At 40.3% G+C, this 21,512-nt stretch overlaps 2 protein-coding genes across 7 annotated transcripts in view; both read left to right on the top strand.

The window, feature by feature from the left end:
- The first annotated feature begins 2,707 nt into the window (after window positions 1–2,707).
- On the top strand, window positions 2,708–9,244 carry LOC145447978 (arylacetamide deacetylase-like). Of its 5 annotated transcripts, none has more exons than XM_080326286.1 (10): window positions 2,708–3,099; window positions 3,785–3,942; window positions 4,708–4,858; window positions 4,923–4,997; window positions 5,080–5,143; window positions 5,949–6,082; window positions 6,643–6,835; window positions 6,900–7,010; window positions 8,311–8,512; window positions 8,818–9,244. In XM_080326286.1, the coding sequence occupies exons 2-10, from the start codon at window positions 3,802–3,804 to the stop codon at window positions 8,986–8,988; spliced, it is 1,242 nt and encodes a 413-aa protein (XP_080182412.1). In that variant the 5' UTR covers window positions 2,708–3,099; window positions 3,785–3,801; the 3' UTR covers window positions 8,989–9,244. The 5 variants fall into 5 exon arrangements, with proteins under 5 accessions (XP_080182412.1, XP_080182411.1, XP_080182410.1 ...); XM_080326285.1 differs by having other exon boundaries at window positions 3,771–3,942; XM_080326284.1 differs by lacking the exon at window positions 2,708–3,099 and adding an exon at window positions 3,100–3,215 and having other exon boundaries at window positions 3,771–3,942; window positions 4,926–4,997.
- A 2,039-nt stretch (window positions 9,245–11,283) lies between these two features.
- The window catches only part of LOC145447975 (E3 ubiquitin-protein ligase MIB1-like), a 66,567-nt gene continuing 56,338 nt past the window's right edge, over window positions 11,284–21,512 (top strand). For both annotated transcript variants that reach the window (XM_080326278.1, XM_080326277.1), the window contains exons 1-7: window positions 11,284–11,510; window positions 12,141–12,282; window positions 13,934–14,105; window positions 16,420–16,549; window positions 16,806–16,977; window positions 18,948–19,081; window positions 20,125–20,201. In XM_080326278.1, the coding sequence (XP_080182404.1) occupies window positions 11,409–11,510; window positions 12,141–12,282; window positions 13,934–14,105; window positions 16,420–16,549; window positions 16,806–16,977; window positions 18,948–19,081; window positions 20,125–20,201 (929 nt within the window). In that variant the 5' untranslated portion in view covers window positions 11,284–11,408. The remainder of the gene's footprint in view (window positions 11,511–12,140; window positions 12,283–13,933; window positions 14,106–16,419; window positions 16,550–16,805; window positions 16,978–18,947; window positions 19,082–20,124; window positions 20,202–21,512) is intronic.

Here is a 21,512-nt window from a genome sequence, read left to right as displayed (position 1 = left end):
CGTAAGCTTATTACCTTGCAACTGCAAGTCCTCGTCGAATTTTTGGCAGAGCGACGGAAGATACTGATTTTATGGGATTATAATATCATTTGATTGCCGCAGTTGATACATTTGGTGACGTTTAACACGTCAATATGTACTTCGGCATTGTGGCAGTATGTGACCGGAGTCGTCGCTAGGTATCGTGTACTATACCTTAAAATATAGGCTATCACTTCACTGAACTGTAGGGTTGGAATTAGCAAAACGACGTACGTGACGTCGTGGGGCTCACGTTCGCGTTCACACAGAACCTTCCAAAAAGGTTCGTGTTCACACGAACCTGAACCTTTCAGAGGTTCACACCATCCCTATTCATTTGTCATTTTTCAAGTAGGTAAATCACGAGGCAGATTCGCTTCGTAACTCCCAAAACTTCACGACTCGCATTAAAAAAATATCAGTCTGAGATGAAACAGCCTACTGTGCAAACTCATTTTTGTTGCCAAATTGGCAATAGAGCCTAACGATAGAAACATATTGCTATTTAGCGATGATTTGTCCGGGTTTGTGAAAAATATGATGTTGGAGTAGGAAAAGGTGACTTCGAAATGTTTACAAGTTGTCGGTCTCAGCAAATTAGTAAATAGTCGCTAGAAATGGAAATTTTTGATCCATTTTCTTCCGTGTTATACATAACCACTATTCAAGAATAACTTCGAAAGTAGCTGCTAGATAGTAATGGCTGTTTCTCAATATTGGTGCCTGGTGTCGTCGGAAGCGTTACGGGTTCATATTACATTCGCCACCACCTATCAGTGTTCGGATCAAGTCACTACATTCGAGTCACGATTCATTTCGAGTCATTGCACATTTTGACTCGAGTCAAGTCAAGTCATTCGATTTTCGAAGGTGACTCGAGTCAAGTCAAGTCACTCGATTTTTGGAGGTGACTCGAGTCAAGTCGAGTCAAGTCAAGTCACGAGTCAAGTCACAATTCAAGTCAAGTTGCCTTTTTGAAGTATGAGGCATGATTACGTCATTGCATTTTGCTAGCTGTCTGAATTACAGATTTAGTGGTCATTGATTCTGAACCAAAGAACGAATATATAGTTAAATATACACGCAAGAAAGCGCTGTATCGCTCACATATACGTAGCACTGCTGAACTACGGAAGTAGCCTAATTGCACAGCCTCAGTTTATAGTTACCGGCCAAAATAGAGAATAGAGAAACGAATTGATAAGATGCACTACATTACCCATTTACAAATTGATATGATACAATTCGAGGGGCGCCAATGGTTGAGGACTATATAAACTATATTCGAATTCGATTTCAATAAAACAAGAGGTTTGGTTAAGGTAAGAACAGAGAATAGAAATAGACATTATGTTATTCAATTATTTTACCATACGAGTTCACGATAACGTAAGCTGTAAGTTTGGATCACTTCGTTTGCGGTCAATTTATGTGTGAGAGAACGATGGAGGCTAAGTAAAACGCACGATCATTGAATGATTGGTCGCTCTCACGGGTTACACCAGCATTTCGCAAACAATCCGACCATATGCAAGATACACTGAATTCTATCGACACCGATTCTTGATGACTTGAAATTGACTCGTGAATTTTGCTTCTCGAGTCACGAGTCAATCCACATTTCTGATACGCCGAGTCAAGTCAAGTCAAGTCAAGTCATTTTAGCCAAGTGACTCGAGTCAAGTCAAGTCATACGAAAAAGGTGACTCGAGTCATCCCAACACTGCCACCTATCTTTGTGGAAATGGATTTTCAGCACTCATTCATATAGAATCGAAGGCTCGTATTTTCAAGACACGTCCACTTATTTCTTTAAATGCACCTGCAGAATTCGGTTAGAAATAATATAAAATATATCCAATTTCTACATAATGTAAGATGTTATTTTCAATATCATTTCGTTGCAGTTTATCATAAGCCTGCAGTTAAATTATGCTCAAGTCAGAGGACCAGAACAACTGTATTAATTGCCAGTTCCAAAATGCGTGAAGTTGGATGCTTTCCATTATTTAGAAAACGGAGCATCAAATTTTAAATTAATTTAGAAGTGGGTAACGTATTTTTTGTATATAGAGAGTTCGTAATCTACTTTGTGCGTGTTTCACAATGGTGCAAGTGCTATAAGAGACTGTTTAAAAGTAGCCAAAAAGTCGTTTCGGGCAAGTTATATGTGAATGCTACGGATACTTTTAAGCAGACTTCGTTAAATTCCAACAGTGCAGTTAAGCGATACTTGGCAGTATAATAGGGCTATAGCAACCATTAAAGTCGCATTTTTTAAAGGACACCAAACAATCACAATCAAGTGTATGGTTTGAAGAGGACTTGGCGATCTTCGCCGTGCAGAAACTTCGATAGTCCCACGTATAAATATCTCATATGAAAATGCATCATTAAATGAAATATTCAGTATTACATCTGAGTCACATAGATTTTTCGTACTTAAATTTAGGGGTAATTTTTATTTCTGTAGGTTCACCGGTCCGAAACATTTGTTTTGAAGTTTCGCCGATCCGCGAGGTTAAAAAGATTGATAACCACTGCTGTAGCATACTGGTCGCATCAGTAACGCTAGCAGCCCGGTACGGTTCATCTCGTGTTGTCACACGTCGTCACGCCTCATTTCCTGTTTTTCTGTCTGCTCAAATTTGACAAAGATGCCATCGTTTTTAGATCGAATCGGTCGGCATCGGTAGCGTTCTATAATGACGAATACAAACCGACCGTGTATCTGTATCTACGACCTATTCCTTTCTGTGACAAAAGCGTAGATGCGAAAGAGTCAATTCTAAAGCTAAACGAAATTTTCTATCTTTTCGCATTCGACCTTGCTTTAGATATGCCATAATTTTTGCTGCGGATGTCAGGACGAGCTGGTTGCGTTATGGAAGCCATCAACTAATGACGTGAGCATGATGGCGACTACCGTATGAAATATTACAAGCTGGAATGGTCCGTTGCACTTGCATTTCTTGACGTTCATCAGCAATTTGATCATTCGTCACTTATTAACGGAATATTGATTCTCCAGCAAAGGCCGGCTTGACTGCCAGGTCAAATGCGGTTCGTTTGAGTTTGGTAAGTTCTAAAATTTTCTACAGCTTCATATAGAATGCAGTGATGACAGTGATATATTGGGAATATAAGCTCCGTGGGCAGCTGGTACTATATCTGATTCGTCGTGAATGCGTTAGGTACAACAATCGTGCTGGTCGGTGTTTGCTGTTGTATACCAGAATAGATTATGTTATTGCATCACTTGTGTGAGATAACGCATACTTCGAGACATTTTGCTATTGCAACTGTATTCAGTTGATCTCTTAAGTAACAATTCAGGAGTCGAACTCGAGCTTCAAACCTATTGGCTCTGTGATGTATGCTTGGAACTTACACCACTACGCCATATTTCACGATGAGTAGGCTATATAAAGGGAAAGAAATTTATTATGATGGATGACTAGTGTCTAAAACCAAAACGAATTGAGTAAACTGATAGTGGCTAAAACTTTGGTGCAAAAATTGGTACTTGGATTAATCAGACTAACCTTATTCGTCGGACAACGTTTAATCAACAACGCTAATGTGAATTGTGCTATGTGTGTTCTGTGTGTGCAGCTAAGCCCGAAATACCGTTGTTACTATCGAAAATCGAGACGTGTATCCTGTGCGAATTCAATAGCACGCATTCAGCATATATTATTACCAAACGCGAACAAATAACGTTTAACTCAACGAACAAATTTCAATAGATATCACTCCGCAGGGACGCTCTCAAACGCAATGGCTTCAAAAGGCCTAATTATCCTCGGCGTCCTGACATTGGTGGTTGGCTATCTCAGCTACGTAAAATTTCCGGAGGCTTGCGATTATCCATTCCATATGAAGCTATATTATATCCTTCTTAGACTTGTGACAAACGTGGTAAGTCATACTGACTAGCTAGAGCCTGACCGATTATATCTGTTCGCCGAAAATGTATGGTCGATGTCACAGTTGTCACACTTTGTAAGAAATATCGGTATCAGCCACGAGAGGTAAAACATATCGAACATTTTCGTGAGGTCACAACATGGTAGGAGGTAGTCAGAGAGCTATAATCTGCGACTGCTGGGCTGGGAATACCGATCTATTTCTTATAGCTTACAGGCAGAAGTGGTCAGAGTAGTCGTCGTTGGTACTGGAGTAAAAGAGCAATAATTTCGTAATACTCAGTACAAGTAGAAATACCAGTTTCCAAGTAAAAAAGTTAGTATTCTAGGCCTATAGTTTTGCCTAAAAATGAAAACTGTCAAGTAGATGTTGAAGTAGTCTAAAATCATAACCACCTGAGCAATTATATTGCAAGTAGGCAAAATCTACTCGGAGTACTCGTAGTAGAAGTACTTTGTTACTGACCACCTCGATCTGCTTACAAGTATCCAGCTGCAGCCTTTCTAGTTTATTTCATATCCGAGCATAGCAATGTATGTAAAGCTGTTTGAATAAATGCTCCAAAGTTTCGGGAATGCGCCTGAAGCTAAATGCCATCGGCTGAATACATCGGGATTATCGGTGAAGGTGCTAATTATTGGTCTCGGCTCAAAAATGCAATATCGGCCGGGTTCTATTTCTGCCTGCACTCTGCTCTGCACATTGCGCACTCTCTTGGTCTTGAACGGCTCTGTCTGAGTTTTTCCACGTTTTCAGAGCTACATATGTCATTGTCTTGGAGGAAGTTACGTGGGCTTCATGAGACTAATGGAGACGGATGTCACGATGGGAATTCGTGACGAAGGAGTGAGTGTCTCACGGCATACATTTGGAGAAGTTCCAACAACCATATTCAGTCCGACAAGAGGTTGGGGCTGGTTTAATCGTAATATTTCTTGCTATATTTGCAAATTACAATCATCGCAGTTTAGCAGAATCTGAGAGTGAGGAAAACGCGCCCGCAATCATGTACTTCCATGGTGGAGGCTGGACGGTTGGAAGTGTAGGTAACTCGAATATCAGTCCCATTGACTTCATGTGTATGCAGAATAATGAAGAAGGTAATTCCTTGGAAAATGTATTCAACAGAACTATACTCGATTCTGGCAAGATCACTGGCAAAGTACACCGGCATGAAAGTGATATTTCCTCAGTAAGTATTTTTCCATGTTCTTTTATTATAATGAGATTTCGATGAAAGCATAGACGTATCTGCCTGACTACCATCAACTACAAGGGAATATGACATGCACTACCAAGCACAGACAAGAGCAACTGAAGAACGAATAGAATCCACATAACTAAGTAAACTAATTATCGTAATCAACGCGAAGTGTCTTAAGCAATCACCTCATCTTTTACGTGAATAAGTCACTTTATGAAACGTTATGCTTCGTGGTATTCATTGATCTGCCAGCATAGCTCATAACTCATGAGCAGTAATCGAGATAGAATAACACGTCATCTCTTAGCATCCTAGAGCAGCGGTGTGCAATCAGTTTTGGAAAACAGGTCAGATATAAATATTTCGGGCCGTATTTAAGGCATTTGCAAGGACCACCAGATCATAAAGAATTGGTATTACCATATTTATCAATAAAATTCGATGTAGGATGATACATACAAATCCTGAATTGTTGAAGGAAAATCGGGGGATCGCGAAATTAGTTAAGGTTGGTGATTTAATTTTGCTCAAACTATTCATGAACAAAGTCAGCATATGCTTATTGTAGCGATGTTGAAGTCTTTTGGCCTGATCTTAGTCAACTTGATCTTTTCTCGATCTTATATATTGCGGACCAGCACACCATTCAAAATTTGCAAGCCTACGAGCATATGGTCGCTAATTTGTTATCTACGTGTCGCAGGTTGTACAATGTACAATGTACAGGCACACCCGTTCCCTACAGCGCTGCAGTTGATCGTAAGGAAGATTACAATATAGCAACTTGATTTAGATATCGCTTGGCTCCAGAGCATCCCTACCCTGCCGGGTTAAAGGATTGTGTGGCCGCAACAGTGGCGTTCGCTCAAAAAGCGTCTAAATTTGGCGTAAGCAAAGACAAACTTCTGTTCGTCGGTGATAGCGCTGGTAAGCCTAGTTGCATTTTTCGCTATATTGGAAAGGGTAAACTCCGTGGATAATTTTGAATAAATAAGTGGACTGGGATTTCAAGGATAGCAAAAGTGTCAATTAGATTACATCACCTTACTTTACATGACTTTCACGCAGACTTGGAGAACTAGAAAATTATAGTTGCCTGTAAATATTTGACAAATTGGAGGGAATACCGGTAATGTAATTTTAATCTAATTTGTGGAATGTTTCTATGCTCTAATTTTAATTCCAATCTAATTTCTGGTTTTCCTGAAAATGCTGGGGTGGAAATGTATGGAGTGCGTAACGAGTCAAGCTTGGTGCAAACATTTGCCATTCTGTGCTTGTGAGACTGAACTATGGTTTGATGGTAACTGAACTTGCTTTTTGTCGGATTTCTTTTGAATTTTTAAAGACTTTGCGAATTAAGTAATTCTAATTCTAGTCTAATTTGGAAAAGCTGAGAATCGTCTTGTTGTCCACCTCTGCATTAAGTCACGTGTATGTTTGTTATGCCTACATGTGGTACTCTTTGTGTTGTATATCTTCCGTAGGAGGAAATTTGGCTGTGGCAGTGAGTTTCGTGCTGGCGACAGATGCAGATGCTCCCATCGAACCTTGCCACATGGGGCTTATCTATCCCTTGTTACAAATTAGCAATTTCATGTTGCCAAGTTATCGCAAGAACGCGGATGCACCACTTCTCAATCCGGAGATTGTGGCACGAGTTGTCGCGCTGTACATGGGGTAAGCTCGACAAACGTTCCGCCTGAATGCGTACAATGTAACGAATATTTCGTTTGCGTTCAAGAATACAAAATTTCACTGATCTGATTCCGCCAATGGTTCACAATCTGCACATGCAAGGTTTCCAATCGGATGGGTATGCAGGCCAAATTAATTCGGAAATCATTCCTGATAAGTGAGTGATTGATTTTACATTATTCTTTACGTATATACCGCATAGCACTACAATTAACTATAACGATGTTATCTATGGCGATCAGTGACAACGTCGACAAATTCTACTAAATTGCAAACGGAATTAGTGATTTCCAATACGTGTCAAACTGGCTTAAATGTAGTAAGTCGACGATGAACGTCTAAAACAGAGGTCGGCAACCCGTGGCCCGCGAGGTAACTGTCGATATTAGTTATATTATCACGAAAAATGAATTTTCCAGATGATTTATTGTGAACTTACAAGGCCAACCAAAAATTTTATTAGCATGATCGCGAAATTCGAGATGTTTATGAATAGAATATCCATTCCGACGCGTAGGCATAGCCAGGGACCAGCCGCAATTATAATATTTGGCGGCGGATTTATTCAACTTGAATTTTTTCTTCGCGGGTACAACGATACGGGGGACGTTTCCCGATCTTTTTATTTCACTCATAAAAAGTATACAATTGAATAATATATTCATATTGAAATGAACCCGAATATCACGCTCAGTGAAAAGCTCACCCTTAAGCCTTAACTCATCCGCTTAAGATTGATGCTGACCGATCAAAGGCCATTAATTCTGCCATCGGCAAACATCTGTTAGATAATCCGATTTGTGCGAATAATTATCGAGACGACCGATTTCGAATCGTTGAGCGAGGCCGTTCACAATTCCATTTGTGTGCCTTGGAGTCGACTTTTATCAAAATACACCAACCATAACTCTGTCAGCAAAAGGAGTTCGTGTACCACCTAAAAATAGTACATTGAACGCTCTCTCATTCACGAAATTTCATGCTGGTGACGTCATATTTTGTGATACGATTGTTGATATACAATGTTCTTTCCAATTCTCTACTAGTTGCTGACGATTACCCCTGACGAGTGTCAGCCGAAAATATTCGGGCTCATTTCAATATGAATATACTATTCAATTGTATATTGAAGCTCTGTACCTCCAAGAAGCTCTTCATAAAAAGTAATGCAAACACTTCACAGAAGTGTTTTTAAAAACCAAAGTGTGGAAGTTAAAGTAGACTAAAATCAAACCCCCTTGAGTCAGTAGTTCAAGTAAGCAAAACATACTTGAGTACACCGTAAAAGTACTTCGTCGCAGCCATCTCTGGTTATTTCCTACCATAACCTGTTCTTATAGGATCCATTTATTTGCATTTCAGCGAGCACAAACCCACCTGCTCAGGGCGTATTGCTTATACTCCCGTGCTAAGTGCCAGTCTAGGACCAACTCACTTTGCAATTCTGCCAATTTTAGGTACAAACGAAATTTGCCTGCACTCGAGCCTTACCATCCTACTATGACCGACGAGAGAATGCTAGAACTCTATAAAAAGGCTCTGCAAAAGAACGCGGCGGATCCTTTCTTCTCTCCACTGGCAGCGACCGATGACTTACTTCGTTTACTTCCAGATACTCATATATTGACCAGCGAATTTGATGTTCTACGTGACGACGGGGTGGGTATCTATGCTGAATTGGTCGCTAACTCACTCATGTGCAATTCTCACATAAAGATAATCCTCACACATATTTTATATCAAAACAGTCTCTGAAGATTCCTATAAATTTCGGCCATGCTTTTCCAACACATAATTATCTTGAGCTAATATACATGCACGTACGGATCAGACCCGGATTTCAATGGTGGTAGTCCATATTTACTTACTAGGCTACGTAGTTGAGTATACTTATGCCACGAACGTGTCTTGCATCAATCTATACCGCATTGTACATGAATTTTACATAATTTGTTCACCTGCAGCTGATTCTCTACCAGCGCATGAAGTCTCTTGGCCTTCACGTCACGTACCGGAATATGGAGTTTGCAGCGCACGGCATTGCCAATTTATTCGGAGCAGTAAAATACGATAAACTGACAAACGCAATGATAGAGTTCGTCAATATATTTAAGGATGAAAGTTTAAATTGTTAACTGTTTATACACCCGGATAAACCTTGTTAATTTCAATGTGTTGTTATACTATTAATGACAGATAAAATGCTATAGGTGCTCGTGCATTCTATTGGATTCTTTCAGTAACAATTACTGGGGTAATGGAGTGAACCTAGGTGCCGCGGACACGGAGATAAATTCATTTCATTTCATATTGGGATATTTATTGCTGTTAGCCAATTTGTAAATTGGCCGGAAATTGGATGTCCACAAATAAAATTTTCACTCTCTAAAATTCCGAGTCTAAACAAATATTAGGTAAATACGCACGTTTAGGGTAATATTAGTGAAATGGTAAGAACTAGATAGCATTGTAGGCTATGTCGTCGTAATGGATTTTCGTATTTGAGTCTTGATCGAGCCTGGTTATAAAATGTTACCGATTTGGACCACTATTAGACTGTCTGTTTGAGGTATTCAAGGTGTTTGTCGACTACTATGGTCATCAGCAGTTTTCATCATTTCATTCCGTTGCTGCTGACTTGTAGCACGGCCCACTTCGATGCATTTATAAGATGCCGCCTACACAGATGGGGTGGCGAGGAGGAGTCCAGATAAACCTCCGACACTTGGGTAGGAATTCTGGAGTCGGACTCGAACCCGCAATCCATTAGGTGTTGCATGCAGATGTGTATTATACCACTACACTGTCTCGCCACATCACCATTAGGTTATGTTGAATACAATCAATCAACGAAACCTAGCTAGTTATACTAGGCCTGTAACCTAAGCATATTGTTACAGGTCAAACCTCAACGCGCCTCTCGCATCTCGTAAAGATTTAGCCCACTGTAGTCCGGCAACAGATTTTTCAGTTTCGCCGACATTCTTTTGGAAATTGTTTATGAACAACAGAAAAACTATAGCCCCCGCGACTTCTATGCCAAAAGTTTTGAGATCATTGTCCTAATATATAGCCTATTTACATAGTGATATGACATTGGAATGTGTTATTTTCATTTGGTAATAACAGCACTAACGATGGCCAGGTCGTGCTATCGGGTACACCGAGACAGGTGGATGGTAAAGTGACGCGTCTGATTAAAGATTATTCGAAGTGTTTCAACACCTATATCATTTCACTGTGTCACAATCTTGTGGCGTGTCGAAATAATGAGGGGAGTTAGCGTAGTGGTGACGATTACGCGCCTGGTACCGAAGCGACCTGGGTTCGATTCCGCGACGTAGGTGTTGTATTCTTGGCTCCAATTCCTGCGCATTACTGTTCTTACGGCGACAAAAAAGTCCAGAAAAAGACCCGAAGCAAGAACGCACTCACAAGGAATGAAAAGAGCAAAAAGAGCTGCGGAATACAGTTTTGCATCGAAAAAGAACTTTTATATCGGGCACAATTAAGGTCAAGGTGGATACCAGTTTACGAAACCGCAACGATGGTCGTTCGGCATTCCCGCCTGTTCATTAAATCGCATTGTTAACATTGTGTGTGTCTTGTTCGAATGAAAATATAATCTGACAGTCGATCATTATTATTTAGGGTTCCGTATTTAGGAATCCGGAAAGGAGGACACTTTTTAAAAATTATGAATCCTTAAAATAATTTTCGAAATAGTGGTGCAAAATGCTGAAGCCAGCTGAGTCCAAGTTCATACAAAACATCGATGTGAACATACGGAAAGTCAACGAGCGAGATAGTGTAATGGTTATGCATCCAGCTTCTCGATCGGTAGGTCGTAGGTTCGATCCCCGGCCGGGTCATACCACCGACTTGGTATCCAGGCGCTCAGCAATCATGGACAGGAAAACAAAAACGGGGGCGCAGACTAGATGACGTCACGGCCGTATCGCAACTCTGTCGTGAAAGCATCGCGATGGTGCAGGCGGAAAATATATCATCTCTCTCAGTTACACTATAGATCACCTGCGGAGGTTAGCTATCAGTACTTTCATGCACTAGAACTTTAGAATCCTGTCCTGATCCGAATCCGGCATAGATGTGATTAAGGATTCGATCCTCTTGAGTAAAGCTTGCTGGATTCTTGTTCGGTTAGAATCCAAACTCGTGATCCGATTCGCTGCATCACTTTTTGGAAAGTCCGGATCCGATTCTATTTCTGTAAAAACTTGTCTGATTGCTGTCCTTTTATAATGAAAAATCTCGATCCTTCATATTTTTCTCGTTTCCCTACGTATGTTGATAAAACTATCGTATGTGACTGATAAAGCCAGTATGTGCTGATTCTTTGCGGAGCGGAGACCAGAGTGCAGGGGTTGTAATCACAGCTGATTCAAAATCAATGATGCATAGCGCATATTGATCCAATATGTTATTTTTCTCTGTCGGATGTCAACAAATGTACTTTGGTGGTACCGCCGAATCGTAGCTTATATTAGGCGGTTATGAAGCAGTAAGCTACCCTTAGCATAACCTTACTTTAACGATGAATTCTCTCACCGATAATGCGACGCGTCCTGGGTCAAACCTGTATGAAGCTATTGGCTCAAGAGTTGTCAGAGGACCTGATTGGAAATGGGGTCGCCAAGTAAGATACATTCATACATTTATAGCTTTTGGAAATTCAGTAGTCTGGTCTGAAGGGTCTGCAAAATCAGCCATATATTGGACTTGGACTGTTACCTTCTCAGCCAAAGATACCTTTCAAATCTATACATTTGTGTATGTGTGGCATCAATTGTGCAAATCAAATTTTAGAGCTATGGTGCTACCTGTACTTTGAGCATAGCAGCACTGCTAAATACAAGTTCTATCGTATTCAATAGAATAACATACCACTTTTAAATCTTTGACTTAAATCCTTGGTATTGCAAATCCCTCTACTATCGAGGAGATAGCGTAATGGTGAAGTGTACGGCTTCTTGATCGCTAGGTCGTGGGTTCGATCACCGGCCAGGTCAGACCAAAGGCCTGATAAATAACACTGGTATCCATGACTTCCCCGCTTGGCGCTCATCCATTACCAGGGTAGAATGGAGGGTTGGTGCAAGTTTTAGAAAGCCTTACAAGGCTATATTTGCACCTTCCTTGTCCAGCGGCATATCCACTCATGGTATGCATATGCACAGATTGTGTGCATGTATATCATGAGTCGGTGTATATGTCGCAAAAAACATATAGGGCAAAAATAAACTTCATCCTTCTTTCCTTCCTCTAGGATGGGGGTGAAGGCCATACTGGAACTGTAAGGAGCTTTGACGGTGATGACGAGGTGATCATTGTGTGGGATAATGGAATGGCGGCCAATTATCGGTGCAAGAATCAGTATGACTTGAGGATTTTAGACAGTGCTTCCGCAGGTAAATATTTACTGTTAATATTAATGCTACTGTTTACCAGTGTTGGGATGACTCGAGTCACCTTTTACGTATTACTTGACTGGACTTGAGTTGACTCGACTTTTCAAAAATGCGGATTGACTCGTGACTCGGATAAAAATGTAAAGAATTTCTTGGAGGTACAGAACTTCAGTATACAATTGAATAGTATATTCATATTGAAATGAAACCCAAATATTTTCGGCTGACACTCGTCAGGGGTAATCGTCAGCAACTATTTTGTGATACGATTGTTGATATACAATGTTCTTTCTTATTCTCTACTAGTTGCTGACGATTACCCCTGACGAGTGTCAGCCGAAAATATTCGGGTTTCATTTCAATATGAATCTACTATTCAATAAAAATTTACGAGTCAATTTCAAGTCATCAAGAAGTCGGTGACGATAAAAATTGCCATATCTTTCATATGTTCTGATTGTTCTCGATACGCTGGTGTGACAATCGAAGTGATTGGAGCTTTCCGCGTACATTGTCGGTAACTGGTAGGAAAGCAACATAATAGAAAAGTATCCATCTCTGTTCTATAGACTGGTCAGAGGTTATTACTGCCCGGTGCTCACTTTAACCAAACTTCTTGTATGATGTAAATTGAATTCGAACATAGTTTATATTACTCGTCAACCATTGTGACAGGCTTAAATTGTATCCCATCTGTATCCTATGTAATTGTGTCGTGCATGATATCAATTCGTTTCAACTGTCTGAGGTTACGTATTCTATTCTCTATTATAGACGTAGACTAATGTAGTTTAGCAATTCTACGCATGCGTGAGCTACACAACGCTTTTTTGCATGTGCATTTAATTCTATACAATATTCAGTCTTCAATTAGGGTGAACGCACTGACTTAATCGTACCACGTACACTTCGAAAAGACAACTATACTTGTATTGTGACTAGACTCGTGACTTGACTTGACTCGAGTCACCTCCAAAATTCGAGTGACTTGACTCGAGTCAAAATTTGCAATGACTCAAAATGACTCATGACTCAAAGGTAGTGACTTGATCCCAACACTGCTGTTTACATATATTCGCTGTATGTGTCCATTCAGACTTATACTATACAAACTCCCAATCTAGTTCGTTGGCGGTCAAGTAGGCTAACTACTGGTTTTTGAGTGATTCTAGCTCTAGTTGTAGATTTGAAAAGTGAATAATTCTGGTTGAAGTTGCGCAATTAAGAAAAATTTGTTGCCGACCAACTACAAAGCACGTATTGTCGATTGGTGTGAATCGTGTTGTGTTGTGTGATGTTCTTTCAGCCATTGCTAGCTCAGAGTCATCACTACTAACAGTGCCGCAGCCAAGGGGTCGAAACCTCGCCTATTTCAAATTGAAAATACCGTCCTTTTGAAATCGCTATCTCCAATGTTTCTTAGAACATTTTGGGACGGGGAATTGAATCTTGTGGTAGTTAGTTGTGTTTCAATTAGTGGCGGATTTCTACAGATCGTTAGTTCCAGTTGTAGTTGCTAGTTTTGAAGAGTCATTAGTTATAGCTCTAGTAGCACATTTTGAATTTCCAGTAGTTTGTACAAGTACAAGTCTGGTTCCATTTCCCTTGACTGACTTGGGTTCGCATATATCATCTTTTCTTGTGCGTTAAGGTATCAAGCACAACGGCGCGATGTGTGACACTTGCCGACTACAGCCAATCTACGGCATCAGGTGGAGATGTGCCGAGTGCCCGAACTACGATTTGTGCTCTGCCTGTTACCATGGCGATAAGCATCATCTGCGACATCGCTTCTACAGGATAGTTTATCCTGATGATGAAAGGCAAGTCCGATATTATTTTTCACAATTACGCTTTATATCTTGGAAATGCTAGAGTGCAGGGGTGGCAAGTTTTGTGTTTTTCTTGGGGTATGGAGCAAATATTAGAATTAACTAATCTGAAATCTTCATGGTCATAAATGAGTACCGTATTTCTGTAAATTATCCGTGTCCAAAGTTACCCCGGCATGTAGGGTAATTTTGGACAAGGTAGTTTTTTGTATGTCTTTACTCCACATTGTTTATCAAACCTCTTAAATGAGGCTTGTTCGGTAAGAGTTGATGAGAGCAGTGGGTAAAAATGAGTCGAAATAGTCTACGTCTCGCCTATTGCATGATCTTTACCTAATCCCCCCCCTAAAAAAATGAAAGAAAAAATTAGGTCGTTTATGAAGGCTTATGACGGTGGCATCAGCAAACATTAAGCTTGTTACCGTGATTGATCGCTGATTTCAAATATTTTACTGATGTTTAAAATATGCAGTTTCCTATGTCCTCTGATGGATATATTTTGTCGTAATTTATGTCATATTCAGCGGACGCATCTTCAAGAGCATGTGATACGTTTTTAAAGTAGCTTCCACCCGCTTACAATCTCTCGGCTGATAGCCTACTTATTTTTTTAAATATTTCGGCAAACTCTTTAGTTATTAACCTTCTCATTCCATTCAAAAAAGCCATCAGGCATGTCATAACAAATATAGTTGAGCTCTAAATATCACATATTTCACTGTCCCCCGTTTCTGTAGGATATGGTGGGGTAACTTTGGACATCACATTTTCTTATATTGATATAAGGGGGAGACCGTTGAGATTTTTGCTATAGATGTAAGACTACTTCCAGATATCTGCTGCCAAGTTTTGAATCTATGACTCGTATGCTATCTATGTTTCGTTGTAAGAATTTCAATGGCCATCAATTTTGATGAAATTGACCACCGCCATTAAATTATCAAGGTTGGGCCAAGTTTATCTGGTAGTGAAATGAATCCACCTTTTACTTGTAGTACTGTTGCCTTATGAAAAAGAATTTGGACTTGAGCACCAACCCTTTTCCATCAATAACCATATGAATGTTTCGCTGCTTGGGGTCCAAAGTTACCCTAAGTCCAAAGTTACCCCGGTTTAAGGTACAGACATTTTGTGAATCGTAGCTTAGCTGCTTCATCGCATGCAACCGACAAGATGGCGTAATGATGGAGCGTACGGCTTCTTGATCGGTAGGTTGTGGGTTCAATCCCCGGACGGGTCAGACCAAAGTCCTGATCAGTAAAACTGGTATCTGCGGCTGCCCACGTTGGTGATCGACATTTCCGGGATAGCATGAAGCGGTGTTGCAAGACTGAGAAAACCTCACAATGCTATATCTGCACCTTGTCCAGCGGCATATCCACATCACGCATTCGGTATGCATATGCACAGACCGTGTGAAAGTATATCATGAGTCGGTGTGCTATTTAAAGATTCAAGTTCAAAAATATAAAAACGGCTCATTCCCGCAGTGCTGGTTTAATTTCAAGCCATTCAAAAGGCTTCCGCTTTTACCTGCTTACACTTACCGACTTTGACTTAATTCCACTTTTGCTTGTAACCGTAACAGTTTTTCAGGCATTACAGCTTACTTTTTAGGTACTATTTTTTTTTAAATAGGAAGTAATTTTGCCTAATCTTCGAGTGAAATACTAGTGAAATTTTGTCGACTTGCTGAAATAGCCCCTGTATCATGGTAATTGTATATATTTTTGAAAATTGAACCAATTTGCAGTGGCATTAGCCATTTTGCATTATTCATGCACCAACCCTTCAAATTTGAAAGCAGCCAGCTTGGATCGGCTACTTAAAGCAAGTGAGGTCTTGACCGTAATATCTACTTGAGTACTTTTAAAACCTTCATTTTCTGTTACTGCACGAAGTACTTTTGACATAGTCTCAGAAACCCTGCTTTTACTTGTAATTGAGTATAAATTTAGTTTGTTACTTTTACTGCTACTTGAGTACCAAATATAACTACTTTTGTCCTAGACACGCCAACCTATGGTTTTTGCCAACGGAAGGAATTTGTGCACCATCTAGAAATTGTACATTTAGCTTTTAAAGCTATCTCTTCGCCTCGATTAGTATTCGAAACTCCATGCCAGTGAGAGCATATTTTGTGATACGATAGTTGATATACAATGCTGTTCCCAATTCTCTACTAGTTGCTGACGATTACCCCTGACGAGTGTCAGCCGAAAATGTTCCTGTTTATTTCAATAACATTATATTATTCCATGATGACAACGTGAGTGTCTTTGACGAGGTCCCGTCGATTTTACAGAATTTTGCTCGATTCGCGGAAGAAAAGCAAGAAAATAGCAGCCCGCGGTATCTATCCTGGTGCACGGGTGATGCGTGGGTATGACTGGCAGTGGGATGATCAAGACGGTGGTGATGGTAAAAAGGGAAAGGTGAGTTTTTATCTTCTGCTGGTGTCATGGTTTTAGTAGCAGAGTTGGACGGCTAAAAATTTGCAGTTTTTCCAAATTAGATTACATTAGATTACAGTAATTAAATTTCTCTTATGCAAAGTGGGTAGAATGCTATTTTATCTACATTCAAACTTTAGGCCTTCAGTCTATCTCAAGGAATCGAGAATCAGTTTTACCCGCCGACTTCACCAACTATTTTCTCTGCACCTAATGCAATCTATTGCGTAACACTCAGGTGACCAAGATTCAGAACTGGACTTCGAATAATGTGAGGAGCGCCGCGTATGTGATGTGGGACGTCGGGGCCAAAAATATGTACCGTATTGGGTATGAAGGGATGATGGATTTGAAAGTGGTGACTGACGGCAAGGGTCCGATGTTTTACCGAGACCATTTGCCGTTTTTGGGTGAGGAAACTGTGCTTTTCACTACATGCCTGTGTCATTTCTTTTGTTTGTTGTTGTTTTTATGCCATTCTAGACGCACATTGTCTATTTCATCTTTAAATTATTATAAATTCTAATTTTCTCATATATCGACAGCCATAAGCGCTGAACTCTAATTTTCCCTGGGTATTCGGGATCGATGACGTCACGAAGGCCTGACGTCACAGTGCGTTAGAATTGACAACGTTACTGACCCGCAAGCATTCAATATCACCTGTCACTTGTATATGGTAGCCAGCCGGCCGCTTGCTGAATTGATTGAATTCATTTCAAATTTACCAAGGTAGCATCAGTTTATTATTGTTAAGTACATGCAATAATGCCGATAATCCATCGATCGGATCAGCATCCTTGCACGTCACGCTGCCGTAAGATTGCTAGCGAGTCCGACTGTGCAGTCACCGTAAATACTATTTCATTCAAATCCAAATTTTTCGACTGCAATAACTCTGCTTCCACTGGTTGGAATTGAACCAAATTTGGTGAGCATCGTTTCTATAGACAGCCTAACACTTTCATAGGGTGAACAGATTATTTTCAAATTTTTTGTTATTTATTTTTATATAATAAATAGAAACTTTCTTCTCCTGTAGCAATGCGGCTACTGATTGGAATTGAACCAAATTTTGTGTGTAGGCTTAAATTAGGTAACCTAACAAATTTATCAAATAGCCAGTGCGATTTGAGAAAAAAGGTCATTTTTGAAGAGCCTTAATGCCCACCCCTGTATCATTCAAGTCGGTTTGGTGTCACAGGTTGGTCTGACACTAGATTTTTTTGCAAAGGTTGTGGTAAAGCAGTAAATATTGTCATTGCTCCAGATATATTGGAATCGCGTGCACACCAGACGAAACTAAAATAATATTTCCTTCCGAGGGACGATCAGTACACAATTCCAAATTCGCACTTCGAAAAGGGGCTCATTATTTCCCCCGGCAGGTCTTATTTGATACGTGCGGCTCAAGCTGCGGGCGCTGGTCTATTCGGCGGTGGCCACTTGACAGTGGAGATATCAAATGTCGAACGTTTTAGCCAGCATACGGCGGTTACTTTGTTTCTAGGTTTTATCGACGCCAATCATTTTGGCTACGAATACAGCGCACGGGAGTCGCATGTTGTCCGAAACTTCATGTATATGCCCGGCGCTGGAATGATGGTTCATAAGTTGCGCTCTCGAAGGCTGCACACGTGCACAGAGAACACTCCTAGACTAAAGCATCCGAACGGGTTTATACGATATTCGGTTGACGTTCTTTCATAACTGCTAATACGATTGAGTCATTTCTGTACACTACGCATAGTTTTTAAAAACATGTGCTATGTACAATTGTACATACATATATATTTATTTATTGGGGTTCCCACATTATAATCAAGACATCAGGTTCCAATAAATCGGAAAGCTGTATAATGTCGAATGATAAGTTCCCCGACAGTGCAAAATCTACGATATACCGGTACACAAAATGCAGGTTGTAAAAAGAGATTTTGAATTCAACGCTATAATTTTGACCTAATTTCGACTTTTTTTGGCATGTCAAAAAAAATGCCCTAGTAATAAGTTTTCATTTTCTTTCCGCCATATCTTGGCCATTATTGACTTTGAAACAGGGTGATAAATATTGACAAAAATTTTAGAAAATGCAAATTCACCATCAATTTGAGAGCTGGATATCAGAATTTAAAAACAGGATATCAACTACTTTGATTCCTCTGCGACGATTTACGTTAGCCTGACCTTACTTGACATAACCTGTTTTCAAACTAGATAATCTCATTTTTTTCGCTTGAACCTGTAATTGTATGTCTATATATTGTGTTATCTTATGGAGGCCAACTGTAATTTTTTAAGTTTTCCTCTCGACGCATAGATTATGTTGTGTAATGCACTTCAGCGGGTCACACTCGTACTCAAACTGATCATGGTTCAGGTCAGCAAAACGGAGCTCCTCCTCAACCCGTAACTGGATTTCATGTCGGCGATTATGTCAATATCAAACTGGAATTGGAGATCGTTCAGAACCTGCAGCAGGGTCACGGGGGTTGGACGGAAGGAATGTTTGAGGTAGGGCAGTACATAATCTCTCTAACTCGGGACCGGGCAAGCTTTTTTGTCGTTGGTCCATATTAATGCGCTCGAGGTGGTCAGCAACTGAGGACTTCTCTTTTATATGCAGTACTCGTGTACTTTGCTGTTCTTGCCCATATCACTAAAGCAGTTAAGAATACTTCAAGGTAACAGTTTTTGTAGCCAAACTAGACACTGTTCATCAGGGATATTGTATATATCTATATCCTATATACCTGATTTTTTACATTATCTATTTTGTTCTACGTAGGAAGTAGTAGACATTGATTATAATTTGGTCTTGAAACTCGAGTTGGGAACAAGATTACAGCACAACTGCCACAAAATGTTTCATATGTTGTTTTGCTACTGGGCAAACTTGAACTAATGGATAATTCTAATTGTCTAATTGAACTAATTACAATGAGATGCCGGTAATCCAGTTCTAATATAATTTCTGGTTGACCTAAAAATGCCACAGGCGAACCGTGTAGTGCGAAACGAGCCGAGCTTGCTGCACAGACGTTTGCGATTCTCGCGATCTCTGATTTGGTACGAACTGGACTAATTCCATTTCCAAGTTTTCGCCGATTCAGCAGTTCTAATTCTAATCTGATATGGAAAAAACTGTGTAGCTTTAATTCCATTTTTAGTCTAATTCCGGAAAAACTGTAGATTTTATTCTAATTATGCATAACTTGGAAAAGCAGAAAATATTCTCGTTTTCCAACTCGGCTACTGGGAAGGATAATGAAAATTGAATCTATATTGCTATTTTTTGTTATTTTGTAACATCTCATTTCCAAACCGAGACTTCACGTATATGTAAAGAAGGCAGAATGGTTCTCGCGAGCCACATTCATTGCGCACTGATTGCGTCCTGCAAGTTTCAGTGTGGCTGCGTACAGCTTCCAAGAATGCTGTGACAGCCTCTGTTGTGCGGATATCAATAATTGATTCCTTCCTATGTTGACGCTTTGTGAGATTTTGAGAATCTCCCAAGAATTCCTCCCATCTGACATGATTTCTCTACGTTTCAGACGCTCGGCACTGCTGGAATTGTATGTGGCATTGACGAAGATCACGATATCGTAGTTTCCTATTCAAGTGGTAACAGGTAGGCCTATATATGCCTAATAAGTGCAGTCCAATCTCTTTTTTCATCATTCGAATGTCCCTACCACAGACACAATTATTGTATTGGAAATAACTTGTCTATGGGTCGGGTCAAACCTAAGGCCTGATCAGTAAAACTGATATCTGTGGATTCCCCGTTTGGCGCTCAGCATTTACGGAATAGCATGGAGGAGTGGTGCGAGACTTGGAAAGCTTTACAAGGCTATGTCTGCAACTTCCTTGTCCAGCGGCACATGCGCATCATGCACTCATGGTGTGCATATGCACAGATCGTGTTTATGTATATCATGAGTCGGTGTATATGCCGCAAAACATGGAGGACAATAATTAGGGCTGGGCAAAATCGAGTACCTGAGTGATTCGATTCTGAATCACGTAATATGCTTCGAGTCGAGTCGAGTAATCGAGTATCACTCATTATGACGTCACAGCAACATGTAATATGTCAAAGTTCCAATATGTGCCTTTCGTGCCACCACAAAGGATACAATGCCTGTTATCTAGCAATTTGAAGATACTTTTGGTATTCCTTCGACCCTACCGATTTCACTGCACTTTGTGACAATGTTGTAGGAGGGTCATGACTTCAGAAATGTTTTTCCAGTAACGGTCGTAGCTTTGTATGATATGTTTCATAGGCTGCGATACGCCCAATCAAGGTTTCAAGGCTCCCACAGTGGAAAATAGCATACAAACAATCTCTCTTGTTGATCAAATAACTTTCAGTTGCGAGGAGAGTATAATTTCATTACTCGAAAAAATCGTATTTTGCTACTCGACTCGAATCATTAAAATGATTACTCGATTCAGATTCGAGTACTCGAATCATTGTGCCCAGCCCTAACAATAATATATAGCGTCCTATTCCAATGATAAACTGGCATTACTAGCTACGTACTGCTTCATTGATCAAAGTAACCAGATATGTTCAGTAATTGGATCCTTGCATGATACGGTCTAGATCAAGGGTCGGCAACCTACGGCCCGCGGGCCGGATCCGGCCCGCCAAGCGAAATCGTCCGGCCCGCGAGATAATAAATAGTTACCACAAGAATACGGCCCGTCGTTTCACAATGCTTTTCAATCTGCAGTCCCGCATTGCTTGGAAAGAATGCGGTATTGCTACGATATAAGTTTCCTACATCGTATTAGTCTATTTTGACGCCATAAGACGAAGGCGGTTAAAATAGGAGATGAAGGTTGTTTGTTTAGAGTAGAATAGATCAGTGCTTATCAATCGGGTGTATCTCGCAACCGGAAGTGTACCAAACTTTTTAACGGGTTTACCGAT

The sequence above is a fragment of the Botryllus schlosseri genome, chromosome 10, assembly GCF_051294905.1.
Source record: "Botryllus schlosseri isolate E-star chromosome 10, Bs_hap1, whole genome shotgun sequence".
Taxonomy (NCBI): Eukaryota; Metazoa; Chordata; class Ascidiacea; order Stolidobranchia; family Styelidae; genus Botryllus; species Botryllus schlosseri.
This window is presented reverse-complemented; position numbering and strand designations above follow the sequence as displayed.